Source organism: Ranitomeya imitator, chromosome 3, assembly GCF_032444005.1.
Source record: "Ranitomeya imitator isolate aRanImi1 chromosome 3, aRanImi1.pri, whole genome shotgun sequence".
Classification (NCBI taxonomy): domain Eukaryota; kingdom Metazoa; phylum Chordata; class Amphibia; order Anura; family Dendrobatidae; genus Ranitomeya; species Ranitomeya imitator.
Window position 1 is genome coordinate 615452548 of NC_091284.1, and position 24130 is coordinate 615476677.

General features: G+C 43.0%; 1 protein-coding gene across 2 annotated transcripts in view; it reads right to left on the reverse strand.

Annotated features, from left to right (window-relative positions):
• The window catches only part of PIBF1 (progesterone immunomodulatory binding factor 1), a 378979-nt gene that overhangs the window by 339636 nt on the left and 15213 nt on the right, over positions 1-24130 (reverse strand). For both annotated transcript variants that reach the window (XR_011319363.1, XM_069758136.1), the window contains exons 2-3: positions 20231-20482; positions 17823-17923 (exon numbers count right to left, since the gene is read on the reverse strand). Coding sequence is in view for 1 of the 2 variants with exons in the window: in XM_069758136.1 (XP_069614237.1) it covers positions 17823-17923; positions 20231-20473 (344 nt within the window). In the remaining variant the exon portion in view is untranslated. The remainder of the gene's footprint in view (positions 1-17822; positions 17924-20230; positions 20483-24130) is intronic.

Here is a 24130-nt window from a genome sequence, read left to right on the forward strand (position 1 = left end):
ACCTCTTTTAATGCACCCCATGATCCTGTTTGCCTTGGCAGCTGCTGCCTGGCACTGGCTGCTCCAGGTAAGTTTATCATTAACTAGGATCCCCAAGTCCTTCTCCCTGTCAGATTTACCCAGTGGTTTCCCATTCAGTGTGTAATGGTGATATTGATTCCTTCTTCCCATGTGTATAACCTTACATTTATCATTGTTAAACCTCATCTGCCACCTTTCAGCCCAAGTTTCCAACTTATCCAGATCCATCTGTAGCAGAATACTATCTTCTCTTGTATTAACTGCTTTACATAGTTTTGTATCATCTGCAAATATCGATATTTTACTGTGTAAACCTTCTACCAGATCATTAATGAATATGTTGAAGAGAACAGGTCCCAATACCGACCCCTGCGGTACCCCACTGGTCACAGCGACCCAGTTAGAGACTATACCATTTATAACCACCCTCTGCTTTCTATCACTAAGCCAGTTACTAACCCATTTACACACATTTTCCCCCAGACCAAGCATTCTCATTTTGTGTACCAACCTCTTGTGCGGCACGGTATCAAACGCTTTGGAAAAATCGAGATATACCACGTCCAATGACTCACCGTGGTCCAGCCTATAGCTTACCTCTTCATAAAAACTGATTAGATTGGTTTGACAGGAGCGATTTCTCATAAACCCATGCTGATATGGAGTTAAACAGTTATTCTCATTGAGATAATCCAGAATAACATCCCTCAAAAACCCTTCAAATATTTTACCAACAATAGAGGTTAGACTTACTGGCCTATAATTTCCAGGTTCACTTTTAGAGCCCTTTTTGAATATTGGCACCACATTTGCTATGCGCCAATCCTGCGGAACAGACCCTGTCGCTATAGAGTCCCTAAAAATAAGAAATAATGGTTTATCTATTACATTACTTAGTTCTCTTAGTACTCGTGGGTGTATGCCATCTGGACCCGGAGATTTATCTATTTTAATCTTATTTAGCCGGTTTCGCACCTCTTCTTGGGTTAGATTGGTGACCCTTAATATAGGGTTTTCATTGTTTCTTGGGATTTCACCTAGCATTTCATTTTCCACCGTGAATACCGTGGAGAAGAAGGTGTTTAATATGTTAGCTTTTTCCTCGTCATCTACAACCATTCTTTCCTCACTATTTTTTAAGGGGCCTACATTTTCAGTTTTTATTCTTTTACTATTGATATAGTTGAAGAACAGTTTGGGATTAGTTTTACTCTCCTTAGCAATGTGCTTCTCTGTTTCCTTTTTGGCAGCTTTAATTAGTTTTTTAGATAAAGTATTTTTCTCCCTATAGTTTTTTAGAGCTTCAATGGTGCCATCCTGCTTTAGTAGTGCAAATGCTTTCTTTTTACTGTTAATTGCCTGTCTTACTTCTTTGTTTAGCCACATTGGGTTTTTCCTATTTCTAGTCCTTTTATTCCCACAAGGTATAAACCGCTTACACTGCCTATTTAGGATGTTCTTAAACATTTCCCATTTATTATCTGTATTCTTATTTCTGAGGATATTGTCCCAGTCTACCAGATTAAGGGCATCTCTAAGCTGGTCAAACTTTGCCTTCCTAAAGTTCAGTGTTTTTGTGACTCCCTGACAAGTCCCCCTAGTGAAAGACAGGTGAAACTGTACAATATTGTGGTCGCTATTTCCTAGATGCCCAACCACCTGCAGATTTGTTATTCTGTCAGGTCTATTAGATAGTATTAGGTCTAAAAATGCTGCTCCTCTGGTTGGATTCTGCACCAATTGTGAAAGATAATTTTTCTTGGTTATTAGCAGAAACCTATTGCCTTTATGGGTTTCACAGGTTTCTGTTTCCCAGTTAATATCCGGGTAGTTAAAGTCCCCCATAACCAGGACCTCATTATGGGTTGCAGCTTCATCTATCTGCTTTAGAAGTAGACTTTCCATGGTTTCTGTTATATTTGGGGGTTTGTAACAGACCCCAATGAGAATTTTGTTACCATTTTTCCCTCCATGAATTTCGACCCATATGGACTCGACATCCTCATTTCCTTCGCTAATATCCTCCCTTAAAGTGGCCTTTAGACAAGACTTTACATAGAGACAAACCCCTCCTCCTCTCCGATTTTTACGATCCTTTCTAAACAGACTGTAACCCTGTAAGTTAACTGCCCAGTCATAGCTTTCATCTAACCATGTCTCGGTTATTCCCACTATGTCAAAGTTACCTGTAGATATTTCTGCTTCTAGTTCTTCCATCTTGTTTGTCAGGCTTCTGGCGTTTGCGATCATGCAGTTTAGAGGATTTTGTTTTGTTCCAATCTCCTCGCTGTGGATTGTTTTAGAAATGTTCTTACCTCCCTTCTGAGTATGTTTTCCTGGGTCGTCTTTGTTCAAGTCTAATGTTTTTCTTCTACTGTTCCAAAGTTTCTTTGAGGATGGAAACTTTGGAACAGTAGATCTGGAATCTCTGGCAAGACCCAAGGCTCGGTGACTGATATTATTCTCCTCCAGTAAAACAGAGGTCACTTGGGAAAAGAATTGGGCTATCAGGATTACCCTTGCGCAATCTTCCCTAATCCTTTTTAGAACTGCTAGGAAGAGCATCACAGGAAAAAGGCATATGACAGGCCGAAATCCCAGTTGAGCAGGAAGGCATCCACTGATTGATGCTCGGCCCTGGGATCCAATGAACAGAATTTTCTCACCTTCCTGTTCTGTCTGTAATAAGATCTACAGTATGGCTGGAAGCCCCACTGTTTCAGTTGGATGTGGCTCAAAAAGTCTGCTTGCAATTCTCTTTCCTCTTCATGTGAGGCGCTGTAACGAAAGAGGTGAGACTGCCATCTGAAATATCTGATCAGACATGTCATTAGTGATCTGGGTCTAGTTCCCCCTGATTGTTTATGTAAGCTACGTTTTGATTTTGACTAGATGAAGGGAGCTTTCTTAGAGACTACCTTACTGCTAACAGATTTTTTAGGTTGGAGGATCCGGATCTTTCTTCCATCGTCGATCAGGCTTAGCAGAGGACGTCTCCCAGAAGTACCCCGTATCCCTGAGGGCTTGTATCTGCAGCAATGACCCACGATATCTGATTCATCCAAGGTACTCCTCTGCATAGACTTTTTGTGTCCAACCAGCAGCGGAAAGTGAGTCACTGTTGAAGAAAGAGTACGTTTTCCAACCAACTTCAAAGCATATTTGTTTGCCAGAATCTCCCATTGCAACACTCGGGAGTGTATCTGTTACCATGCTACTGCTGGAATGCAGGAGGTTAGAGTTCCTAACAGCGATATTACCTTCCATAGAATTGTGGGCAGATTGATTATTAATTTTGATACTTAGCAAGTAACCTTCTCCTTTGATATATAACAACTCTGCTTCACTGAATCTAGAACACCAGGTAAGACTTGCACTCTTTTAGGTTCTAATCTTTTTTTTTTTTTTAAATTGAGTAGCCAACTTAACCATGTCAAGGTTGGACTTAATTGTGCCACCTGAGCTCTGCACCATTCAACGGATATGCCCACAATCAGGATATTGCCGAGGTAAGGTATCATCAATGTTTCTTTCTTTCATAGGAGAATTGTAATTTCTGCTCTAATCTCCATTAAGACTCAAGGGCTCATTCACAACTAAAGGGAAGAAATCGAATCTCAAAGCCTGATTTCTCCTTTTCTGCCGAGAGCCACTCTCAGGAATTCTTTGGCCTTCCATGTGAATTAAAACTTGATTTTCTAGGTTTTAACCCCTTCATGACCCTGGGTATTTTTGTTTTTTCGCTCCCCTCCACCTTCCCAGAGCCATAACTTTTTTATTTTTCCATCAATATGGCCATGTGAGAGCTTATTTTTTGTGGGACGAGTTGTACTTTTGAAAGACACCATTGGTTTTACCATGTCATATACTAGAAAACGGGAAAAAAAATAATTCCAAGTGCGGTAAAACTGCAAAAAAAGTGCAATCCCACAGTTGTTTTTTGTTTGGCTTTTTTGCTAGGTTGACTAAATGCTAAAACTGACCTGCCATTATGATTCTCCAGGTCATTACGAGTTCATAGACACCAATAATGTCTAGGTTATTTTTTATTTAAGTGGTGAAAAAAATTCCAAACTTTGCTATAAAAAAAAAAAAAAAAAAAAAAAAAATTGTGCCATTTTCCGATACCCGTAGCGTCTCCATTTTTCGTGATCTGGGTTTTTTTGAGGGTTTATTTTTTGCATGCTGAGCTGACCTATTTAATGATACCATTTTGGTGCAGATACATTCTTTTGATCGCCTGTTATACAATTTTAATGCAATGTCGCGGCGACCAAAAAAAATATAATTCTGACGTTTCAAATTCTTTTCTCGCTACGCTGTTTAGCGATCAGGTTAATCTATTTTTTAAATCATAGATCGGGTGATTCTGAACGCGGTGATTCCAAATATGTGTATATTTGATTTTTTTTTATTGCTTTATTTTGAATGGGGCTAAAGGGCGGTGATTTAAACTTTTATATTTTTTTATTTCATATTTTTTTAAACATTTGTTTTATTTTTTTTTTTTACTTTTGCCATGCTTCAATAGCTTCAATTGGAGGCTGGAAGCTGGCACAACTCGATCACCTCTGCTACATAGAGGTGATGCACTGCTGATGCATTGCTGTGGTCAGCGCTCATAGAAATCCAGCATCAACAACCATAGAGGTCTCAAGGAGACCTCTGGTTGTTATGCCGACACATCGCTGACCCCCGATCATGTGACGGGGGTCAGCGATGAGCGCATTTCCGGCCGGATGCGGTAGTAAAATGCTGCTGTCAGCATTTGACAACGTCATGTAACTAGTTAATAGCTGCGTGTGAATAGCGATTCCACCCGCCGCTATTGTGGGCACATGTCAGCTGTTCAAAACCGCTGACATGTCCGGCTTTGATGCAGGCTCACCGCCGGAGCCCGCATCAAAGCGGAGGATCTGACCTCGGACGTACTATCCCATCCGAGGTCAGAAAGGGGTTAAAGGACGTGTACTATCACATAGCAATCTGAAACCGGAAGTTCTATAGCCGATCTTATTGTTTCCATTTTCAATTATCTAGCTCTCAGAAATCTTTTCAGGTTGCAGTAAAGCCAAGAAGTTCTGGGTTAAATCCTAGCTGTGCAGGTTTTGATTAGGCGCATCTGGGGAGCTCTACACATGATCAGGCTAGGTGTTCACCTTAGTCAGACTGCTGGAAAGCAGAGCAGATTGGATGTGTCTTGAGGCTGAACAGAGAGCCAGGCCAGAGATGCCCTCTGAGCCGAGTCTGCACAGGGCCGTGTGCAAAGAACCATAAGTATCAATGGTGACCAAACCTGCATTAGCTGGGTGAACGCTACCCACTATATGCCTACCTTTGAGAGTGAATCCCTACAAGATTTATTATTGACCACAAGTTGCATCCGGTAACAAAAAGGGGAGAGTACAACCCTTCTCTTTCTGGTCCTAAACCTCTATGAGGACTAATTCCTCTTACATGATGGAAATGCTAAATTAGGGAAGCCCTTTTTATTGTCACTTCCTTATCCCAAGATGTCATCCAATATTGTTTCAGGTATTGTCCATAACAGGGAATGGAACAAAGTTCAGACTCTGCCTGAAAGCCCCCAGGCCAGTCGTAGAACCATAGAGCTCGACAAGCCGCATTAGGTAGAGCTACTGACTTAGCTGCTAACTGCAGTCAGCTGAGCATCAGCCAAGAATGCTGCCACCATCTGCACCATGGTAGTAGCGGCTGAGATATATTCCCTTGCTGTTGTAATATATTTTGTTGGCCTTTTAACCCCTTCATGACCCAGCCTATATTGACCTTAATGACCTGGTCGTTTTTTGCAATTCTGACCAGTGTCCCTTTATGAGGTAATAACTCAGGAACGCTTCAACGGATCCTAGCGGTTCTGAGATTGTTTTTTCGTGACATATTGGGTTTCATGTTAGTGGTAAATTTAGGTCAATAAACTGTGCGATTATTTGTGATAAAAACGGAAATTTGGCGAAAATTTTGAAAATTTCGCAATTTTCCAATTTGAATTTTTATTCTGTTAAACCAGAGAGTTATGTGACACAAAATAGTTAATAAATAACATTTCCCACATGTATACTTTACATCAGCACAATTTTGGAAACAAAATTTTTTTTTGCTAGGAAGTTATAAGGGTTAAAATTTGACCAGTGATTTCTCATTTTTACAACGATATTTACAAAACCATTTTTTTAGGGACCACCTCACATTTGAAGTCAGTTTACGGGGTCTATATGGCTGAATATACCCAAAAGTGACACCATTCTAAAAACTGCACCCCTCAAGGTGCACAAAACCACATTCAAGAAGTTTATTAACCCTTCAGGTGCTTCACAGCAGCAGAAGCAACATGGAAGGAAAAAATGAACATTTAACTTTTTAGTCACAAAAATTATCTTTTAGCAACAATTTTTTTGATTTCACAATGGTAAAAGGAGAAACTGAACCACGAAAGTTGTTGTCCAATTTGTCCTGAGTACGCTGATACCTCATATGTAGGGGTAAACCACTGTTTGGGCGCACTGCAGGGCTTGGAAGGGAAGGAGCGCCATTTGACTTTTTGAATGAAAAATTGGCTACACTCTTTAGCGGACACCATGTCACGTTTGGAGAGCCCCCGTGTGCCTAAAAATTGGAACTCCCCCACAAGTGACCGCATTTTGGAAACTAGACACCCCAAGGAACTTATCTAGATGCATAGTGAGCACTTTGAACCCCCAGGTGCTTCACAAATTGATCCGTAAAAATGAAAAAGTACTTTTTTTTTCACAAAAAAATTCTTTTAGCCTCATTTTTTTCATTTTCACATGGGCAACAGGATAAAATGGATCCTAAAATTTGTTGGGCAATTTCTCCTGAGTACACCGATACCTCACATGTGTGGGTAAACCACTGTTTGGGCACATGGTAAGGATCGGAAGGGAAGGCGCGCCATTTGACTTTTTGAATGAAAAATTATCTCCATCGTTAGCGGACACCATGTCGCGTTTGGAGAGCCCCTGTGTGCCTAAACATTGGAGCTCCCCCACAAGTGACCCCATTTTGGAAACTAGACCCCCCAAGGAACTTATCTAGGTGCATATTGAGCACTTTAAACCCCCAGGTGCTTCACAGAAGTTTATAACGCAGAGCCATGAAAATATAAAAAATAATTTTTCTTTCCTCAAAAATGATTTTTTAGCCTGGAATTTCCTATTTTGCCAAGGGTATTAGGAGAAATTGGACCCCAAATGTTGTTGTCCAGTTTGTCCTGAGTACACAGATACCCCATATGTGGGGGTAAACCACTGTTTGGGCGCACGGCAGGGCTCGGAAGGGAAGGCACGCCATTTGGCTTTTTAAATGGAAAATTAGCTCCAATCATTAGCGGACACCATGTCACGTTTGGAGAGCCCTTGTGTGCCTAAACATTGGAGATCCCCCACAAATGACGCCATTTTGGAAACTAGACCCCCAAAGGAACTAATCTAGATATGTGGTGAGGACTTTGAACCCCCAAGTGCTTCACACAAGTTTATAACGCAGAGCCATGAAAATAAAAAAAAAAATTATTTTCTCAAAAATGATCTTTTAGCCTGCAATTTTTTATTTTCCCAAGGGTAACAGGAGAAATTTTACCCCAAAAGTTGTCCAGTTTCTCCTGAGTACGGTGATACCCCATATGTGGGGGTAAACTACTATTTGGGCACATGCCGGGGCTCGGAAGTGAAGTAGTGACATTTTGAAATGCAGACTTTGATGGAATGCTCTGCGGGCGTCACGTTGCGTTTGCAGAGCCCTTGATGTGGCTAAACAGTAGAAACCCCCCACAAGTGACCCCATTTTGGAAACTAGACCCCGAAAGGAACTTATCTAGATGTGTGGTGAGCACTTTGAACCCCCAAGTGCTTCACAGAAGTTTATAACGCAGAGCCGTGAAAATAATAAATACGTTTTCTTTCCTCAAAAATAATTATTTAGCCCAGAATTTTTTAATTTTCCCAAGGGTAACAGGAGAAATTTGACCCCAATATTTGTTGTCCAGTTTCTCCTGAGTACGCGGATACCCCATGTGTGGGAGTAAACCACTTTTTGGGCACACGTCGGGGCTCAGAAGGGAAGTAGTGACTTTTGAAATGCAGACTTTGATGGAATGGTCTGCGGGTGTCACGTTGCGTTTGCAGAGCCCCTGGTGTGCCTAAACAGTAGAAATCCCCCACAAGTGACCCCATTTTGGAAACTAGACCCCGAAAGGAACTTATCTAGATATGTGGTGAGCACTTTGCACCCCCAAGTGCTTCACAGACGTTTAGAACACAGAGCCGTGAAAATAAAAAATCATTTTTCTTTCCTCAAAAATGATGTTTTAGCAAGCATTTTTTTATTTTCACAAGGGTAACAGGAGAAATTGGACCCCAGTAATTGTTGCGCAGTTTGTCCTGAGTATGCTGGTACCCCATATGTGGGGGTAAACCACTGTTTGGGCACACGTCGGGGCTCGGAAGTGAGGGAGCACCATTTGACTTTTTGAATACAAGATTGGCTGGAATCAATGGTGGCGCCATGTTGCGTTTGGAGACCCCTGATGTGCCTAAACAGTGGAAACCCCTCAATTCTAACTCCAACACTAACCCCAACACACCCCTAACCCTAATCCCAACTGTAGCCATAACCCTAATCACAACCCTAACCCCAACACACCCCTAACCACAACCCTAGTTCTTACCCCAACCTTAGTGGAAGAAAAAAAAAAATCTTTATTTTATTATTGTCCCTACCTATGGGGGTGACAAAGGGGGGGGTCATTCAGTATTTTTTTTATTTTGATCACTGCGATAGGTTTTATCGCAGTGATCAAAATGCACTTGAAACGAATCTGCCGGCCGGCAGATTCGGCGGGCGCACTGCGCATGCGCCCGCCGGCGGCGCCCAGGAAAGAAGACGGACGGACCACGGGAGGCTCGGTAAGTATGATGGGGTGGGGGGGGGAGCACAAGGGGGGGGATCGGAGCATGGGGGGGTAAATCGGAGCACGGGGGGGTGGATCGGAGCACGGGGGATGCATTGGAGCATCGGGGGGGTGGATCGGACTGCAGGGGGGGTGGATCAGACTGCAGGGGGGGTGGTTGGAGCACGGGGGTGGGATTGGAGCACAGGGGTGAGCGGACAAGAGCACGGGGGGGAGCGGACAGGAGGACGGAGGGGAGCGGAGCAGTGTAAAGGACAGATCGGTGGCTTGGGGGGGCGATCGGTGGGGTGGGGGCACATCAGTGTTTCCAGCCATGGCCGATGATATTGCAGCATCGGCCATGGCTGGATTGTAATATTTCACCAGTTATAATAGGTGAAATATTACAAATCGCTCTGATTGGCTGTTGAAAGTGAAACTGCCAATCAGAGCGATCGTAGCCACGGGGGGGTGAAGCCACCCCCCCTGGGCTAAACTACCACTCCCCCTGTCCCTGCAGATCGGGTGAAATGGGAGTTAACCCTTTCACCGGATCTGCAGGGACGCGATCATTCTGTGACACAGCATATGCGTCACAGGTCGGATTGGCACCGACTTTCATGACGCATACGCTGTGTCACAGGTCGGGAAGGGGTTAAATCAGTCCAGCCACACAATCAGGAAGCTGACTGTACAGGTTTCTGAAATGGCTAGTTTATAGGGAACCTGTCAGCAGGACTGGAAAAAAAAAACCTTGCTGCAGCATGATCACATCTATAATGTGTATATAATTATTTTGTTTCATTTTACCCTGATATTCCTAAAAAAAAAAAAAAAAGTTTGAAATTGGCACCAGCTGTGCCTGTGCAGTAGCAGAAATCGATGATCCGATAGCTGCTATTGCGCAGGCGGCGCCATCTTGCTTGAGAAAAAAAAATGTGCTCCTCCAAGATGGCACCGAAAGTGCCTGTACCATTTTCAAATGGGTTTCTTTTTTCAGGAATATCAGGATAACATGAAACAAATTAGTTATATACTCATTACATATGTGATCATGCTGCAGCGCAGGCACCACTGCCGGAGCTTTCCTCCAGAAGGGTTTTCCCATCCCCCAAGATAAATATATAAATACTAGATGGTGGCCTGATTCGAACGCATCGCGTATTCTAGAATATGCATGTCCATGTAGTACATTGCACAGCCCACATAGTATATTGCCCAGCCACGTAGTATATTGCCCAACCACGTAGTATATTGCCCAGCCACGTACTATATTGCCCAGCCACGTAGTATATTGCCCAGCCACGTACTATATTGCCCAGCCACGTAGTATATTGCCCAGCGACGTAGTATATTGCCCAGCCACGTAGTATATTGCCCAGCCACGTAGTATATAGCACAGAGCCACGTAGTATACAGCACAGACACGTAGTATACTGCCCAGTCACGTATGTAACAGGTTAAAAAATAAAAAAGAAACATATACTTACCTTCCGAAGACCCCTTGCAGTCCTGTCGCCTGTGTGCGGAGCACGTGGAAGCTTCCGGTCCCAGGGTTGGTATAAGCGCAGGACCTGTGACGTCATGGCAGGTCCTTCTCGCATAGCATCCTTAGCACCGGAACCTGCCGCTTGCACTGCCGAGGACAGGGCGCCATGTCGGAGGGTGAGAATAACGTGTTTTTTTTTTTTTATTATTTATTATTATTATTATTTGTAACATTAGATCTTTTCACTATTGATGCTGCATACGCAGCATCAATAGTAAAAAGTTGGTCACACAGGGTTAATAGCTGCGTAACCAGAGTGTGTTACACTGCGCTCCGGTAACGCTGGCATTAACTCTGTGTGAGGGCTGACTGGATGACTGGAGGGGAGTATGGAGCGGGCACTGACTGCGGGGAGGAAAGAGCGGCCATATTGCCGCCGGACTGTGGCGGTCGCTGATTGGTCGTGGCAATGGTCGTGGGCGTTTTGCTACGACCAATCAGCGACTTGGATTCCATGACAGACAGAGGCCGCAACCAATGAATGTCCGTGAGACAGACAGACAGAAAGACAGACAGACGGAAGTGACCCTTATACAATTATATAGTAGATATATATATTATTCATTATGTAAACTAGTGGGCAGGTCAGTGAGGGATCAGTGACCTGTCAGACGTCTACATTATGAATACCTAATCAGGGCACCACATAAAGCCCCCCCACAGGCCGCCCCACAGCATTAGCATAACTAAAAACTGAAATTAAAGATTAAACAACCACAAGACGGATTTCATCAACCAAGGTATCATTGTAATCAGTATAACAGCGCCGACCTGACACTGTCTGTAGGTTACTGTGCACAATCCTGCTCATTCAAACTCAGCATGGAAAATGTTTTTTTTTTGCTCCCCTTCTTCCCACGGCCATAACTTTTCTATTTTTCTGTCAATATGGCCATGTGAATGCTTGTTTTCTGCGGGATGAGTTGTGCTTTCGAACGACACCATTGGATTTAACATGTCGTGTGCTGGAAAACAGGAAAAAAAATTGCAAGTGCGGTGAAATGGCAAAAAAATGCTTTTCCACAGTTGTTTTTTTTACCACGTTCACTAAATGCTAAAACTGACCAGTCATTCTGATTCTCCAGGTCATTATAAGTTTACAGACACCAAACATGTCTAGGCTCTTTTTTATTTAAGTGGTGAAAAAAAAAATCCAAACTTTAGAAAAAAAAAAAGAAAGAAAAAAAAGGCTCCATTTCCTGATACCTGTAGCGTCTCCATTTTTTTTGATCTGGGGCCGGGTGAGCGTTTATTTTTTGCACGCCAATCTGACGTTTTTATTGATACCATTTTGGTGCAGATACCAAATTTATTGCAATGTAACTGCGACCCAAAAAAATAATTCTGGTGTTTTGAATTTTTCTCTCGTTACACTGTTTAACGATTGGGTTAAACTCCCTCGCTGGCGCTGCTTCCTGTCCTGGCCGCACCTTCTACTGTATGAGCGGTCACGTGGGGTCGCCGATTACAGTCATGAATATGTGGCTCCACCTCCCATAGGGGTGGAGCACATATTCATTACTGTAAATGAGCGGCCCCACGTGACCGCTCATACAGTAGAAGGTGCGGCCAGGACAGGAAGCAGCGCCAGCCAGCGAGGAAGCCGGGTGAGTATTTTCAGAACAGCGGGCGGGCGCACAGGGGGTGGGAGGGGGGTGGGTAAATGGATTTATTATTGGGTACATGGATCTTTATTTTAAACACAATTATTCATATCTTCTCTAGAGCAAACGCTGCTGCAAAGAAGATATGAATGGCAGCTTCAGCACCAGATGCAGGGGACAGCGCTAAACTTTAGCGCTGTCTCCTGCACGGTGCGTGTGGTACCCAGTGGGCACACGGGCGGCACACGTGTGCCACACTGATGTGCCACAGAAACGCACGGACACACGGATAATTCCGATACCGATTTTTCCGGTACCGGAATTATCTGGACGTGTGAGACTGGCCTTAAGAAGTTTATTAACCCTTTAGGTGCTTCACAGAAACTGAAGCAATGTGGAAGGAAAAAAATGAAAGTTTTACTTTTTCCCACAAAAATGTTACTTTAGCTCCAATTCTTTTATTTTTACAAGGGTAATAGGAGAAAACGCACCATAAAATTTGTTGTGCAATTTCTCCTGAGTACACCAATACCCCATATGTGGTGGAAAACTATTTGGGCCACTGCAGTGCTCAGAAGTGAAGGAGCGCCATTTGACTTTTAAATGAAAACTTGGCTGGAATAACGGACACCATGCCGCCGTTTGGAGAGCCCCAGATGTGCTTAAACAGTGGAAACCTCCCACAGGTGACCCCCATTTTGGAAACTAAACCCCTCAAGGAATTTATTTAGATTTCTTGTGAGCACGTTGAAATCCAAGGTGCGTCACATAATTTTATAATGTTGAGCCGTGAAAATAAACATTTAAAAAAACAACAACACATTTTTCCCACAAAGAAGTTGATTTAGCCTCAAATGTTCCCTAGGGTATCAGGAGAAAATGGCCCATACAGCTTGTTGTGCAATTTCTTCTGCGTATGCAGATACCCAATATGTGGTGGAAAACTACTGTCGAAAGGGAAAGAGCGCTATTTTGACTGGAAAAGGTTGCAGACACAATATCCAATTTGGAGAGCCCCTGACATGCCAAAATAACAAAAACCACAAGTGACCCCATTTTGGAAAACTACATCGCTCAAACACATCAGACTATATGACGGAAGCAAACAGACAACTTATGGACACACGCTAATACAAAAAATTGAAGTTGGATCCTACACAGGATTATTACAAGGAACTAAACAAGTTGGTATCTTGTCTGCCCGACGAATCCATAAGAGCCAATGACCTGATACCGGAAAGTCCAAGAACAGGGACATTCTACATGCTTCCCAAAATCCACAATACTGGAAACCCAGGAAGACCACTTATCTCATGTGTGGGCACCCTTACTTAGCAGATATCTGGATAGGTAGAGGGTATTCTTAAACCCCTGGTAAAGGAGACACCCAGCTTCATTCAGGACACAACTGACCTATTGAATAAACTATCAGCAATAGGTCCTCTACCAGAAGTAACCATCCTGGCCACCATGGATGTGGAATCTTTGTACTCCAATATCCCACACCAGGATGGATTAAATGCTTGCAAATTCTTCCTGGAAAACACAGGGACTGATGCATATTCTGTGGTGAAAATTATAAAATTCATCCTCACCCACAATTACTTTGAATTTGACAAGAAGATCTATCTACAGGAGACTGGCAGAGCAATAAGAAGTAAAATGGCCCCACAGTGTGGCCAAGCTTGAAAGCGACTTTTTGTCCTCATGTCCCATCAGGTCTCTGGCGTACTACCGCTACATTGATGATATCTTAATCATCTGGAAGAAGTCTGAGCCACAGCTAAAGACGTTCCATGAACAGTTTAATCAATTTCATCCTACTATCAACTTGACACTCAACTACTCCAGCACTGAAATTATCTTTTTGGACACCATCATTAAGCTGCAGAACAATAAAATAGAGACATCCCTGTATCATAAGCCAATCGACCGTCCAACATACCTTAAATGGGACAGTTTCCATCCAAAACACATAAAAAACTCTATTGTCTACAGCCAAGCCATCAGATACAATCGTATATGTTCCAACCCCATGGATAGGGATGAACACCTTGGTCACCTCAGAAAGACCTTTTTGAATCAGGGCTACCATCCAACAACAATTGAAAACCAGATTACAAGGGCCACCAGAATATCAAGGAATCACCTGCTACATTACAAAGCTAAAGAAGAAAATAACCGGGTACCTCTAGTAGTCACCTACAATCCAAATCTGGAGGTGCTAAGGGGAGATGTACGGAAATTACAACCTTTACTACATAAAGATGCCCACTTACAATTCATTTTTCCAGACCCCCACTACTGTGTTTTAGGCAGCCCCCAAATCTAAGAAGAATCATTGTCAAGAGCTCCCTGTCCTCTCCAACAGCTGCAGGTACCTTTCCTTGCAACCAGAAAAAATGTAAAACCTGTCCATTTATAATGACCACGGACAAGATAAAGATCCCCAATTCACATCAGGACTACAAGATCCCAGGTACTTTCAGCTGCGTTACTTCTAATATGGTGTACCTAATTATTTGTACTAAATGTCCAACTGGGGGTCTGTATGTAGGGGAGACAGGGCAGAAACTGAGAACAAGGATGAACTCTCATCGCCATACAATAAGAGAAAAAAGAATGGATCTACCTGTGGCAATACATTTTTGTCTCTCAAATCATAACATTATGGACATGAAATTACTTGTGTTAAAAGGTAGCTTCAAATCTCAGAGAGACAGGAGAGTCTGGGAATATAAACTGATGACGACCTTTGACACTCTCACTGCAGGAATGAATGTGTCGCACGGATTTATGTCTTTTTACATCAACTAAGGAACTTGCCCCTCAGACTATGAGTGGTCATCACAACAGATACCCTAATCAGAGTACAATAAAACAATCCTTATCTAAGAACTGGCCCAATATTTATGGACATAACTGTTTATCACTCATGGTAATCCTGCTTCATGTCACCTGTCTTATCCATGGTTTTGTCCTTTTTTTTTTCTATGCTATGATGTGCATAAATATGTGATTCTTCAGAATTTGTTTTAGTGTTTGCCTGACCTGTGTAGTCTCGAAAGCTTGCAATTTGTTATCATCTTTTCAGTTAGCCATTAAAAGGTATCAACCACTGAGGACTTTCAATTCTAAATATTTTTCTATCTACTGGCTAACACGGTACCAAGATATATATCTTTCCTGTACATCGCTCAAGGAATTCATCTAGGGAAGTAATGAGTATTTCTAACCCACAGGGGATTTACAGCGATTTGGGAGCGCAGAATTCACGGAATTTCTTTTGGGGGTGTTTTTTTGCCATTTTAGTTTTCCAGAGCCTTTGTGCTACCAGTAATGTGGAAGCCCCCTATAATTCCATTAACAGATAACAGATCTGAGTGGGAACTTGCTTTTTTGTGCATAGAGTTGAAGTTTTTATTGGGAACATTTTACATAACACTTTGGATCACAGTTATCCAGCGCACTACTCTGACCACTTACATTGGGTTTCCATCTAAATCTCCCAAGTGACGTGATTCAGACAAAACCCCCGAGAAATCCTTTCACTATAGTGAGGCAGTAGAGTTACTCTGAACTTAATCTTGCCTCTGTTCAGCAGATTCTTTCTTTTCAGAAGTGCACAAAACTGTAGACCTACGGCACTTTTATGCAATCCTAAAAAGACAGGACTCCGTCAGATCATGGAAGGCCAAACGGCGTCCACAGTGCCTCATTATACGGAATCTTCCGCCGGGGCTCTGCTTGAATCATGTATTTCAGAGATTTACACAGAAAACCCATGGTGTAAGCACTCAGCGCAGAGTGCAAGATTATTGTGTGCCGAGCCTTACTGTGATCTTTGGGAGGCAGAATGAACAAAGCAGCATGTGAAGAAGTGGTTTTGATTTATTTTTACACCATTTCTACGGTATAAATAATTACATGACTTTATTCTTCAGGTCAGTGAGATTACAGCGATACCAGATTTATATGGGGGTTTTATATTTGGCTGCTGTGACACACTGTTTTTAGACAAAAGCTATAATTTTCCCATATTTCTGCCAACAGAGTCATGTGATGGCTTGTTTTTTGCAGGACGAGTTGTGGTTTTAAATTGCTACCATTTTCTTTCAGGCACAAGATATTTTTTGATCGCTTTCTATTTTGAATTTTTGGAGGCAGAATTAACAAAAAACAGCAATTCATGTTTGTTTTTTTATGCCGTTCTGCGTGTGTTAAAATTCATAAGCCAACTTTTTTCTTTGGGTCAGTACGATTACAGCTATACCACATTTACATAATTTTTTACGTCTTAGCACTTTTACCCAAAAAATATTTTGTAGAAAAAAAAGAACTGTTTTTTCACTGCTTTATTCTGAGAGCTCTAACGTCTTATCTTTCTGCTGATGGAGCTGTATTGCAGCAAGTTTTTTACAGGACAACACGATGTTTTCAGCGGTACAATTTTTATTTCCATTTGACTTATTGATTGCGTTTTATTCCACTTTTTGTTCGGAAGTATGATGAAAAAGCAGTTTTTAGCCTTTGTTTTTTTATTTATTTTTATACTGAGGGGGTTAACTAGTGTGACAGTTTAATACAGTGGGTCGTTTCAGAAGCAGAGATAACAAATATGTGTACTTTTTTCCATAAATATACGTAATTATTGGTTTAATGTTTTTCATTTTTTTCTTATTCACTTTAATAGTTTTTTTTTTTAAATGTAACTTTTTTTTTTTTAAACAAAGATCCTGTATAGGAATTCAACTTTTACATGTCTGATTACTGGCCTCATGCATTGCAACACATGAGAACGGTTAGTTTTACTGGCAGATCGCCTGTTAGGGTACCGTCTCACAGTGGCACTTTGGTCGCTACGACGGCACGATCCGTGACGCTCCAGCATCGCACCATTATCGCTCCAGCGTCGTAGACTGCTGTCACACTTCGCAATGCACGACGCTGGAGCGATAATTTCATGACGTGTTTGCGATGTAGAAGCTGTTGGTTACTATGCGCACATCGTATACAATATCGTGCACACCTTTGTTGCACGATGCGATCATGCCGCCACAGCGGGACACTTGACGACGAAAGAAAGTTTCAAACGATCTGCTACGACGTACGATTCTCAGCGGGGTCCCTGATCGCAGTAGCGTGTCAGACACAGCGAGATCGTAAGTATATCGCTGGAACGTCACGAATCGTGCCGTCGTAGCGATCAAAATGCCACTGTGTGACGGTACCCTTAGACTCAGTTGCTAGCTGAGTCTAACAGGCCACGGTACATGGCAGACTAGCAGGCCCAAAAATAGGGCTTGTTAAAATGGGACATGTCCCCCTGCTTACACAAACAACCTGCCAACGGCAGGTCTCCCGGGGCTCGTACGATGCCTTTATGTCATGTGAGCCCTTCAGCTAATTAGCGGCTGCTAAAGGGCCGCTTCCATCTCACATCTTTAGGACATAAGGGCATCTGGAGCAATTCAGAGAGCAGCAGCTCTCACTTCTTCCGGGTGTCAGTTTTATCCAAAGGAAGTGAAAGTGAAGTGATCCCTTAGTAGCCGCTGATCAGCTGCAGGGCTCACATGACATAACAATGACCCGCAAGCCCTGGGAGACCTGGCCCTGACACTAGCGGAGAGTATAATATGTTTTTATTGTACATGGGGAAATATTGTTATCGAGAAGCAGTTGTACGAGTGGTGGACAACTCCTTTAAATGCGACATTACCTGGAATCTTCCTGCTGAATTTTCGTTTGCGTTTCAAGTCTTAATGCCAGTAATTGTTTCTGATGAATGGTGTCATTCAATTTCTCTTCTAGCTCCTCAATCTAGGATACAAAAAAGGAAGAAAACAATGTATATTGACGTTGATGATACAGGCTTCATAAACAAATGCAGTAGTCTGCAGTACTATAAGACACTAAAAACACAATACAGTCTGCCATCATTCTGCCTCAGAACTGGAGGAAAGGAATATAGCAAATTAATAATATGCTTGACTTACAGTGCAAATATAAGCAATTAAGACCAAGGTTATAATAAATCCAAATCCCTTGTCTGTATGATCACAAGAGACCCAGACATTGAAAAACCTACGTCTGACCTGCTCAACCAATAGCCAATATTAGCTTCTGTCGGACCGTGGCTGTAGTAGGTACTGTACTTAAAGGGAACCTGTCACCCCGAAAATCGCGGGTGAGGTAAGCCCACCGGAATCAGGGGCTTATCTACAGCATTCTGTAATGCTGTAGATAAGCCCCCGATGTTACCTGAAAAAGGAGAAAAAGACGTTAGATTATACTCACCCAGCCGCTGGTCCGGTCGGATGGGTGTCTCTGGTCCGCTGCGGCGCCTCCCATCTTCATTCCAAGACGTCCTCTTCTGATCTTCAGCCACGGCTCCAGCGCAGGCGTACTTTGTCTGCCCTGTTGAGGGCAGAGGATAGTACTGCAGTGCGCAGGCGCCTGGGCTCTCTGACCTTTCCGGCGCCTGTGCAATGCAGTACTTTGTTCTGCCCTCAATAGGGCAGACAAAGTACGCCTGCGCCGGAGCAGTGGCTGAAGATCAGAAGAGGACGTCGTGGCATGAAGATGGGAGGCGCCGCAGCGGACCAGAGACACCCATCTGACCGGACCAGCGGCGGGACCGCCCCTGGGTGAGTATAATCTAACGTCTTTTTCTCATTTTTCAGGTAACATCGGGGGCTTATCTACAGCATTCCAGAATGCTGTAGATAAGCCCCTGATTCCGGTGGGCTTACCTCACCCGCGATTTTCGTGGTGACAGGTTCCCTTTAAAGACGTTGTTCAAGAAGAGCATCAATCATATCCTTTACAAAAAACAAACTACTCCTAGTCACCGCTAAGGCTATGTGCCCACGTATTCTTGACTACTGCGGATTTTTCCTGCGTTTTTGCTGCAGATTTATCGCGTTTTTTCTGCGGATTTCACTGCGGTTTTACAACTGCAGTTTTCTATAGGAGCAGCTGTAAAACCGCTGTGGAATCAGCAGAAAGAAGTGACATGCTGCGGAATGTAAACCCCTGCGTTTCCGCGTGGTTTTTTCCACAGCATGTGCACAGCGTTTTTTTGTTTCCCATAGGTTTACATTGTAATGTACACTCATGGGAAACTGCTGCGGACCTGCAGCGTTTTCCGCATCGTGTGCACATACCCTTAAACCCCCAATGATCCAACACCAATACTCAGGGGACGGACCGCCAGCTTTTGTCTCCGGCTATCAGCAATAACATGCACAACCAGCACCTGACTGCTGCCACCGATCACTGGCATTGGCAGCCTTGTACCATGCTTCCTGGCTAGAGCTCCTCTCATTCTTGATCTGGTGCGTATTAAGCTAGATTCTCACTTACTCAGTGCTCTGCATTATGTCGGCATTTCTGTTGGGATCCCATAAAACTGTATTCTGATGGGAAACCCGACAGAACCAATCACTGGAAGGAAGCCGAAGGAGTCGCTGTCACTGTCTGGCCTCCATCCTGGAAATATTCGTCTTTTTCAGACATGCACAAGCATGGATGACCACGAATACTGCCAAGATAGAGGCCATACAGTGTCCACAGTGACCCCATCGGCGTTATTAAAGGGAATGACATATGCGGGGTTCCCATCGGAATACAGTTTTTAGGGGGGATTCCAACATAAATCCACATGTAGCGCTCAGCATAGGGCACAGTATAAGGGTGGACCTAGCCTTTCAATGTGTCCGATGTAATCTGCACCTATTTCTTGAGAGTGAAGAGAAGGTACCCACTTATACAGCCAACTTTTGGCAGAGCACTGAAACCCCCTTAAATGCTAATTTATGTTTCTATGACACTGAAAACACCGAATATGTTGGTATTCTTCTGGTGGTGTAGGGGGATTGTTTACAACTATCATTTTTGCAGATAATCATTATTAAATCTGATTTCCACGTGAATAATCAGTGATATCTAGAAATTCCTGAACAGAATCCCCATCTTTGGCAGAAGGCAGGTCACATTAACCCTTACGTTCCTCAGACTTAGTCCCTCAGGTTTGGGCATGGAGAAATGGCACCAATGTTGGCTGCTCCACACAACACTATTTATGACATTCACAGAACACAGGTCGGGATCTCATAGAGCACATACCTTGGTCAGGTATTCTCCCTTCAGGTTGTCAATCATCAGGTTCTTCTGGGAAAGTTCTATCTTCTGCAGCTGAAGATTGTGGAGAAGCTCCTTCCTTTCAATCAGCTGACGAGTGATTTTCGGGGAACCCGTGCGCTCCTCGGATGAGGAAATGTCATCTGTGGGAACTGTTGTTTCCAGACTGATGTCCTCAGACTCTAGTGAGCTGGAGATATTTGCTTTTCTGCTCATTTTTCGAGACATATTTAGTATCTGCATAAGACCAATAAAAAAGTGAATGGAGAAATCTGCTGCAATACCAGTGAATGGCCACTACTCAGTATCTGGAGCTGTGGGTCTATACACTGTTTACACCAGCCTGCCACAAGACCTAACAGCTGATTGGTCCAGGAGGCGGAAGTCTGATCCCTACCGTTCTGATTTTGATGTATGAGATAGGCCATTAATATCAAAGTCCTGACAAGCACTTTAATTTTGCATTTAGGAAGCAATTATGAACAATTTAAAAAAATAACGCAAACTGTCCTGCCTTTAACCCCTTCATGACCTAGCCTATTTTGAACTTAAAGACCTTGCCATTTTTTGCAATTCTGACCAGTGTCCCTTTATGAGGTAATAACTCGGGAACGCTTCAACGGATTCTAGCGATTCTGAGATTGTTTTCTCGTGACATATTGGGCTTCATGTTAGTGGTAAATTTAGGTCAATAAATTCTGTGTTTATTTGTGATAAAAACGGAAATTTGGCGAAAATTTTGAAAATTTTGCAATTTTCACATTTTGAATTTTTATTCTGTTAAACCAGAGAGCTATGTGACACAAAATAGTTAATAAATAACATTTCCCACACGTCTACTTTACATCAGCACAATTTTGGAAACAAAATTTTTTTTTGCTAGGAAGTTATGAGGGTTAAAATTTGACCAGTGATTTCTCATTTTTACAACGAAATTTACAAAACCATTTTTTTTAGGGACCGCCTCACATTTGAAGTCAGTTTGAGGGGTCTATATGGCTGAAAATACCCAAAAGTGACACCATTCTAAAAACTGCACCCCTCAAGGTGCACAAAACCACATTCCAGAAGTTTATTAACCCTTCAGGTGCTTCACAGCAGTAGAAGCAACATGGAAGGAAAAAATGAACATTTAACTTTTTAGTCACAAAAATGAACTTTCAGCAACAATTTTTTATTTTCCCAATGGTAAAAGGAGAAACTGAACCACGAAAGTTGTTGTCCAATTTGTCCTGAGTACGCTGATACCTCATATGTGGGGGTAAACCACTGTTTGGGCGCACGGCAGGGCTTGGAAGGGAAGGAGCGCCATTTGACTTTTTGAATGAAAAATTGGCTGCACTCTTTAGCGGACACCATGTCACATTTGGAGAGCCCCCGTGTGCCTAAAAATTGGAGCTCCCCCACAAGTGACCCCATTTTGGAAACTAGACGCCCCAAGGAACTTATCTAGATGTATAGTGAGCCCTTTAAACCCCCAGGTGCTTCACAAATTGATCCGTAAAAATGAAAAAGTACTTTTTTTTCACAAAAAAATTATTTTCGCCTCAATTTTTTCATTTTCACATGGGCAATAGGATTAAATAGATCCTAAAATTTGTTGGGCAATTTCTCCTGAGTACACCGATACCTCACATGTGGGGGTAAACCACTGTTTGGGCACATGGTAAGGCTCGGGAGGGAAGGAGCGCCATTTGACTTTTTGAATGAAAAATTATCTCCATCGTTAGCGGACACCATGTCGCGTTTGGAGAGACCCTGTGTGCCTAAACATTGGAGCTCCCCCACAAGTGACCCCATTTTGGAAACTGGACCCCCAAGGAACTTATCTAGATGCCTAGTGAGCACTTTAAACCCTCAGGTGCTTCACAAATTGATCCGTAAAAATGAAAAAGTATTACTAAAAATTTCTTTTCGCCTCAATTTTTTCATTTTCACATGGGCAATAGGATTAAATAGATCCTAAAATTTGTTGGGCAATTTCTCCCGAGTACGCCGATACCTCATATGTGGGGGTAAACCACTGTTTGGGCACACGGCAGGGCTCGGAAGGGAAGGCGCGCCTTTTGACTTTTTGAATGGAAAATTAGCTCCAATTGTTAGCGGACACCATGTCGCGTTTGGAGAGCCCCTGTGTGCCTATGCATTGGAGCTCCCCCACAAGTGACCCCATTTTGGAAACTAGACCCCCCAAGGAACTTATCTAGATGCATACTGAGCACTTTAAACCCCCAGGTGCTTCACAGAAGTTTATAACGCAGAGCCATGAAAATAAAAAATAATTTTTCTTTCCTCAAAAATGATTTTTTAGCCTGGAATTTCCTATTTTGCCAACGGTAATAGGAGAAACTGGACCACAAATTCTGTTGTCCAGTTTGTCCTGAGTACGCAGATACCCCATATGTGGGGGTAAACCACTGTTTGGGCGCACGGCAGGGCTCAGAAGGGAAGGCACGCCATTTGGCTTTTTAAATGGAAAATTAGTTCCAATCATTAGCGGACACCATGCGCGTTTGGAGAGCCCCTGTGTGCCTAAACATTGGAGATCCCCCACAAATGACCCCATTTTGGAAACTAGACCCCCAAAGGAACTAATATAGATGTGTGGTGAGCACTTTGAACCCTCAGGCGCTTCACAGAAGTTTATAACGCAGAGCCATGAAAATATAAAAAAAAATTTCTTTTCTCAAAAATGATTTTTTAGCCCGCAATTTTTTATTTTCCCAAGGGTAACAGGAGAAATTTGACCCCAATATTTGTTGTTCAGTTTCTCCCGAGTACGGTGATACCCCATATGTGGGGGTAAACTACTGTTTGGGCACATGCCGGGGCTCGGAAGTGAAGTAGTGATGTTTTGAAATGCAGACTTTGATGGAATGCTCTACGGGCGTCACGTTGCGTTTGCAGAGCCCCTGATGTGGCTAAACAGTAGAAACCCCTCACAAGTGACCCCATTTTGGAAACTAGACCCCGAAAGGAACTTATCTAGATATGTGGTGAGCACTTTCAACCCCCAAGTGCTTCACAGAAGTTTATAACGCAGAGCCGTGAAAATAATAAATACATTTTCTTTCCTCAAAAATAATTTTTTAGCCCAGAATTTTTTATTTTCCCAAGAGTTACAGGAGAAATTGAACAGCAAAAGTTGTTGTCCAGTTTCTCCTGAGTACGCTGATACCCCATGTGTGGGGGTAAACCACTGTTTGGGCACACGTCGGGGCTCAGAAGGGAAGTAGTGACTTTTGAAATGCAGACCTTGATGGAATGGTCTGCGGGCGTCACGTTGCGTTTGCAGAGCCCCTGGTGTGCCTAAACAGTAGAAACCCCCCACAAGAGACCCCATTTTGTAAACTAGACCCCCCAATGAACTTATCTAGATATGTGGTGAGCACTTTGAACCCCCAAGTGCTTCACAGACGTTTACAACGCAGAGCTGTGAAAATAAAAAATCATTTTTCTTTCCTCAAAAATGATGTTTTAGCAAGCATTTTTTATTTTCTCAAGGGTAACAGGAGAAATTGGACCCCAGTAATTGTTGCGCAGTTTGTCCTGAGTATGCTGGTACCCTATATGTGGGGGTATACCACTGTTTGGGCACACGTCAGGGCTCGGAAGTGAGGGAGCACCATTTGACTTTTTGAATACAAGATTGGCTGGAATCAATGGTGGCGCCATGTTGCGTTTGGAGAGCCCCTGATGTGCCTAAACAGTGGAAACCCCTCAATTCTAACTCCAACACTAACACCAACACACCCCTAACCCTAATCCCAACTGTAGCCGTAACCCTAATCACAACCCTAACCCCAACACACCCCTAACCACAACCCTAACCCCAACACACCCCTAACCCTAACCACAACCCTAATTCCAACCGTAACACTAAGG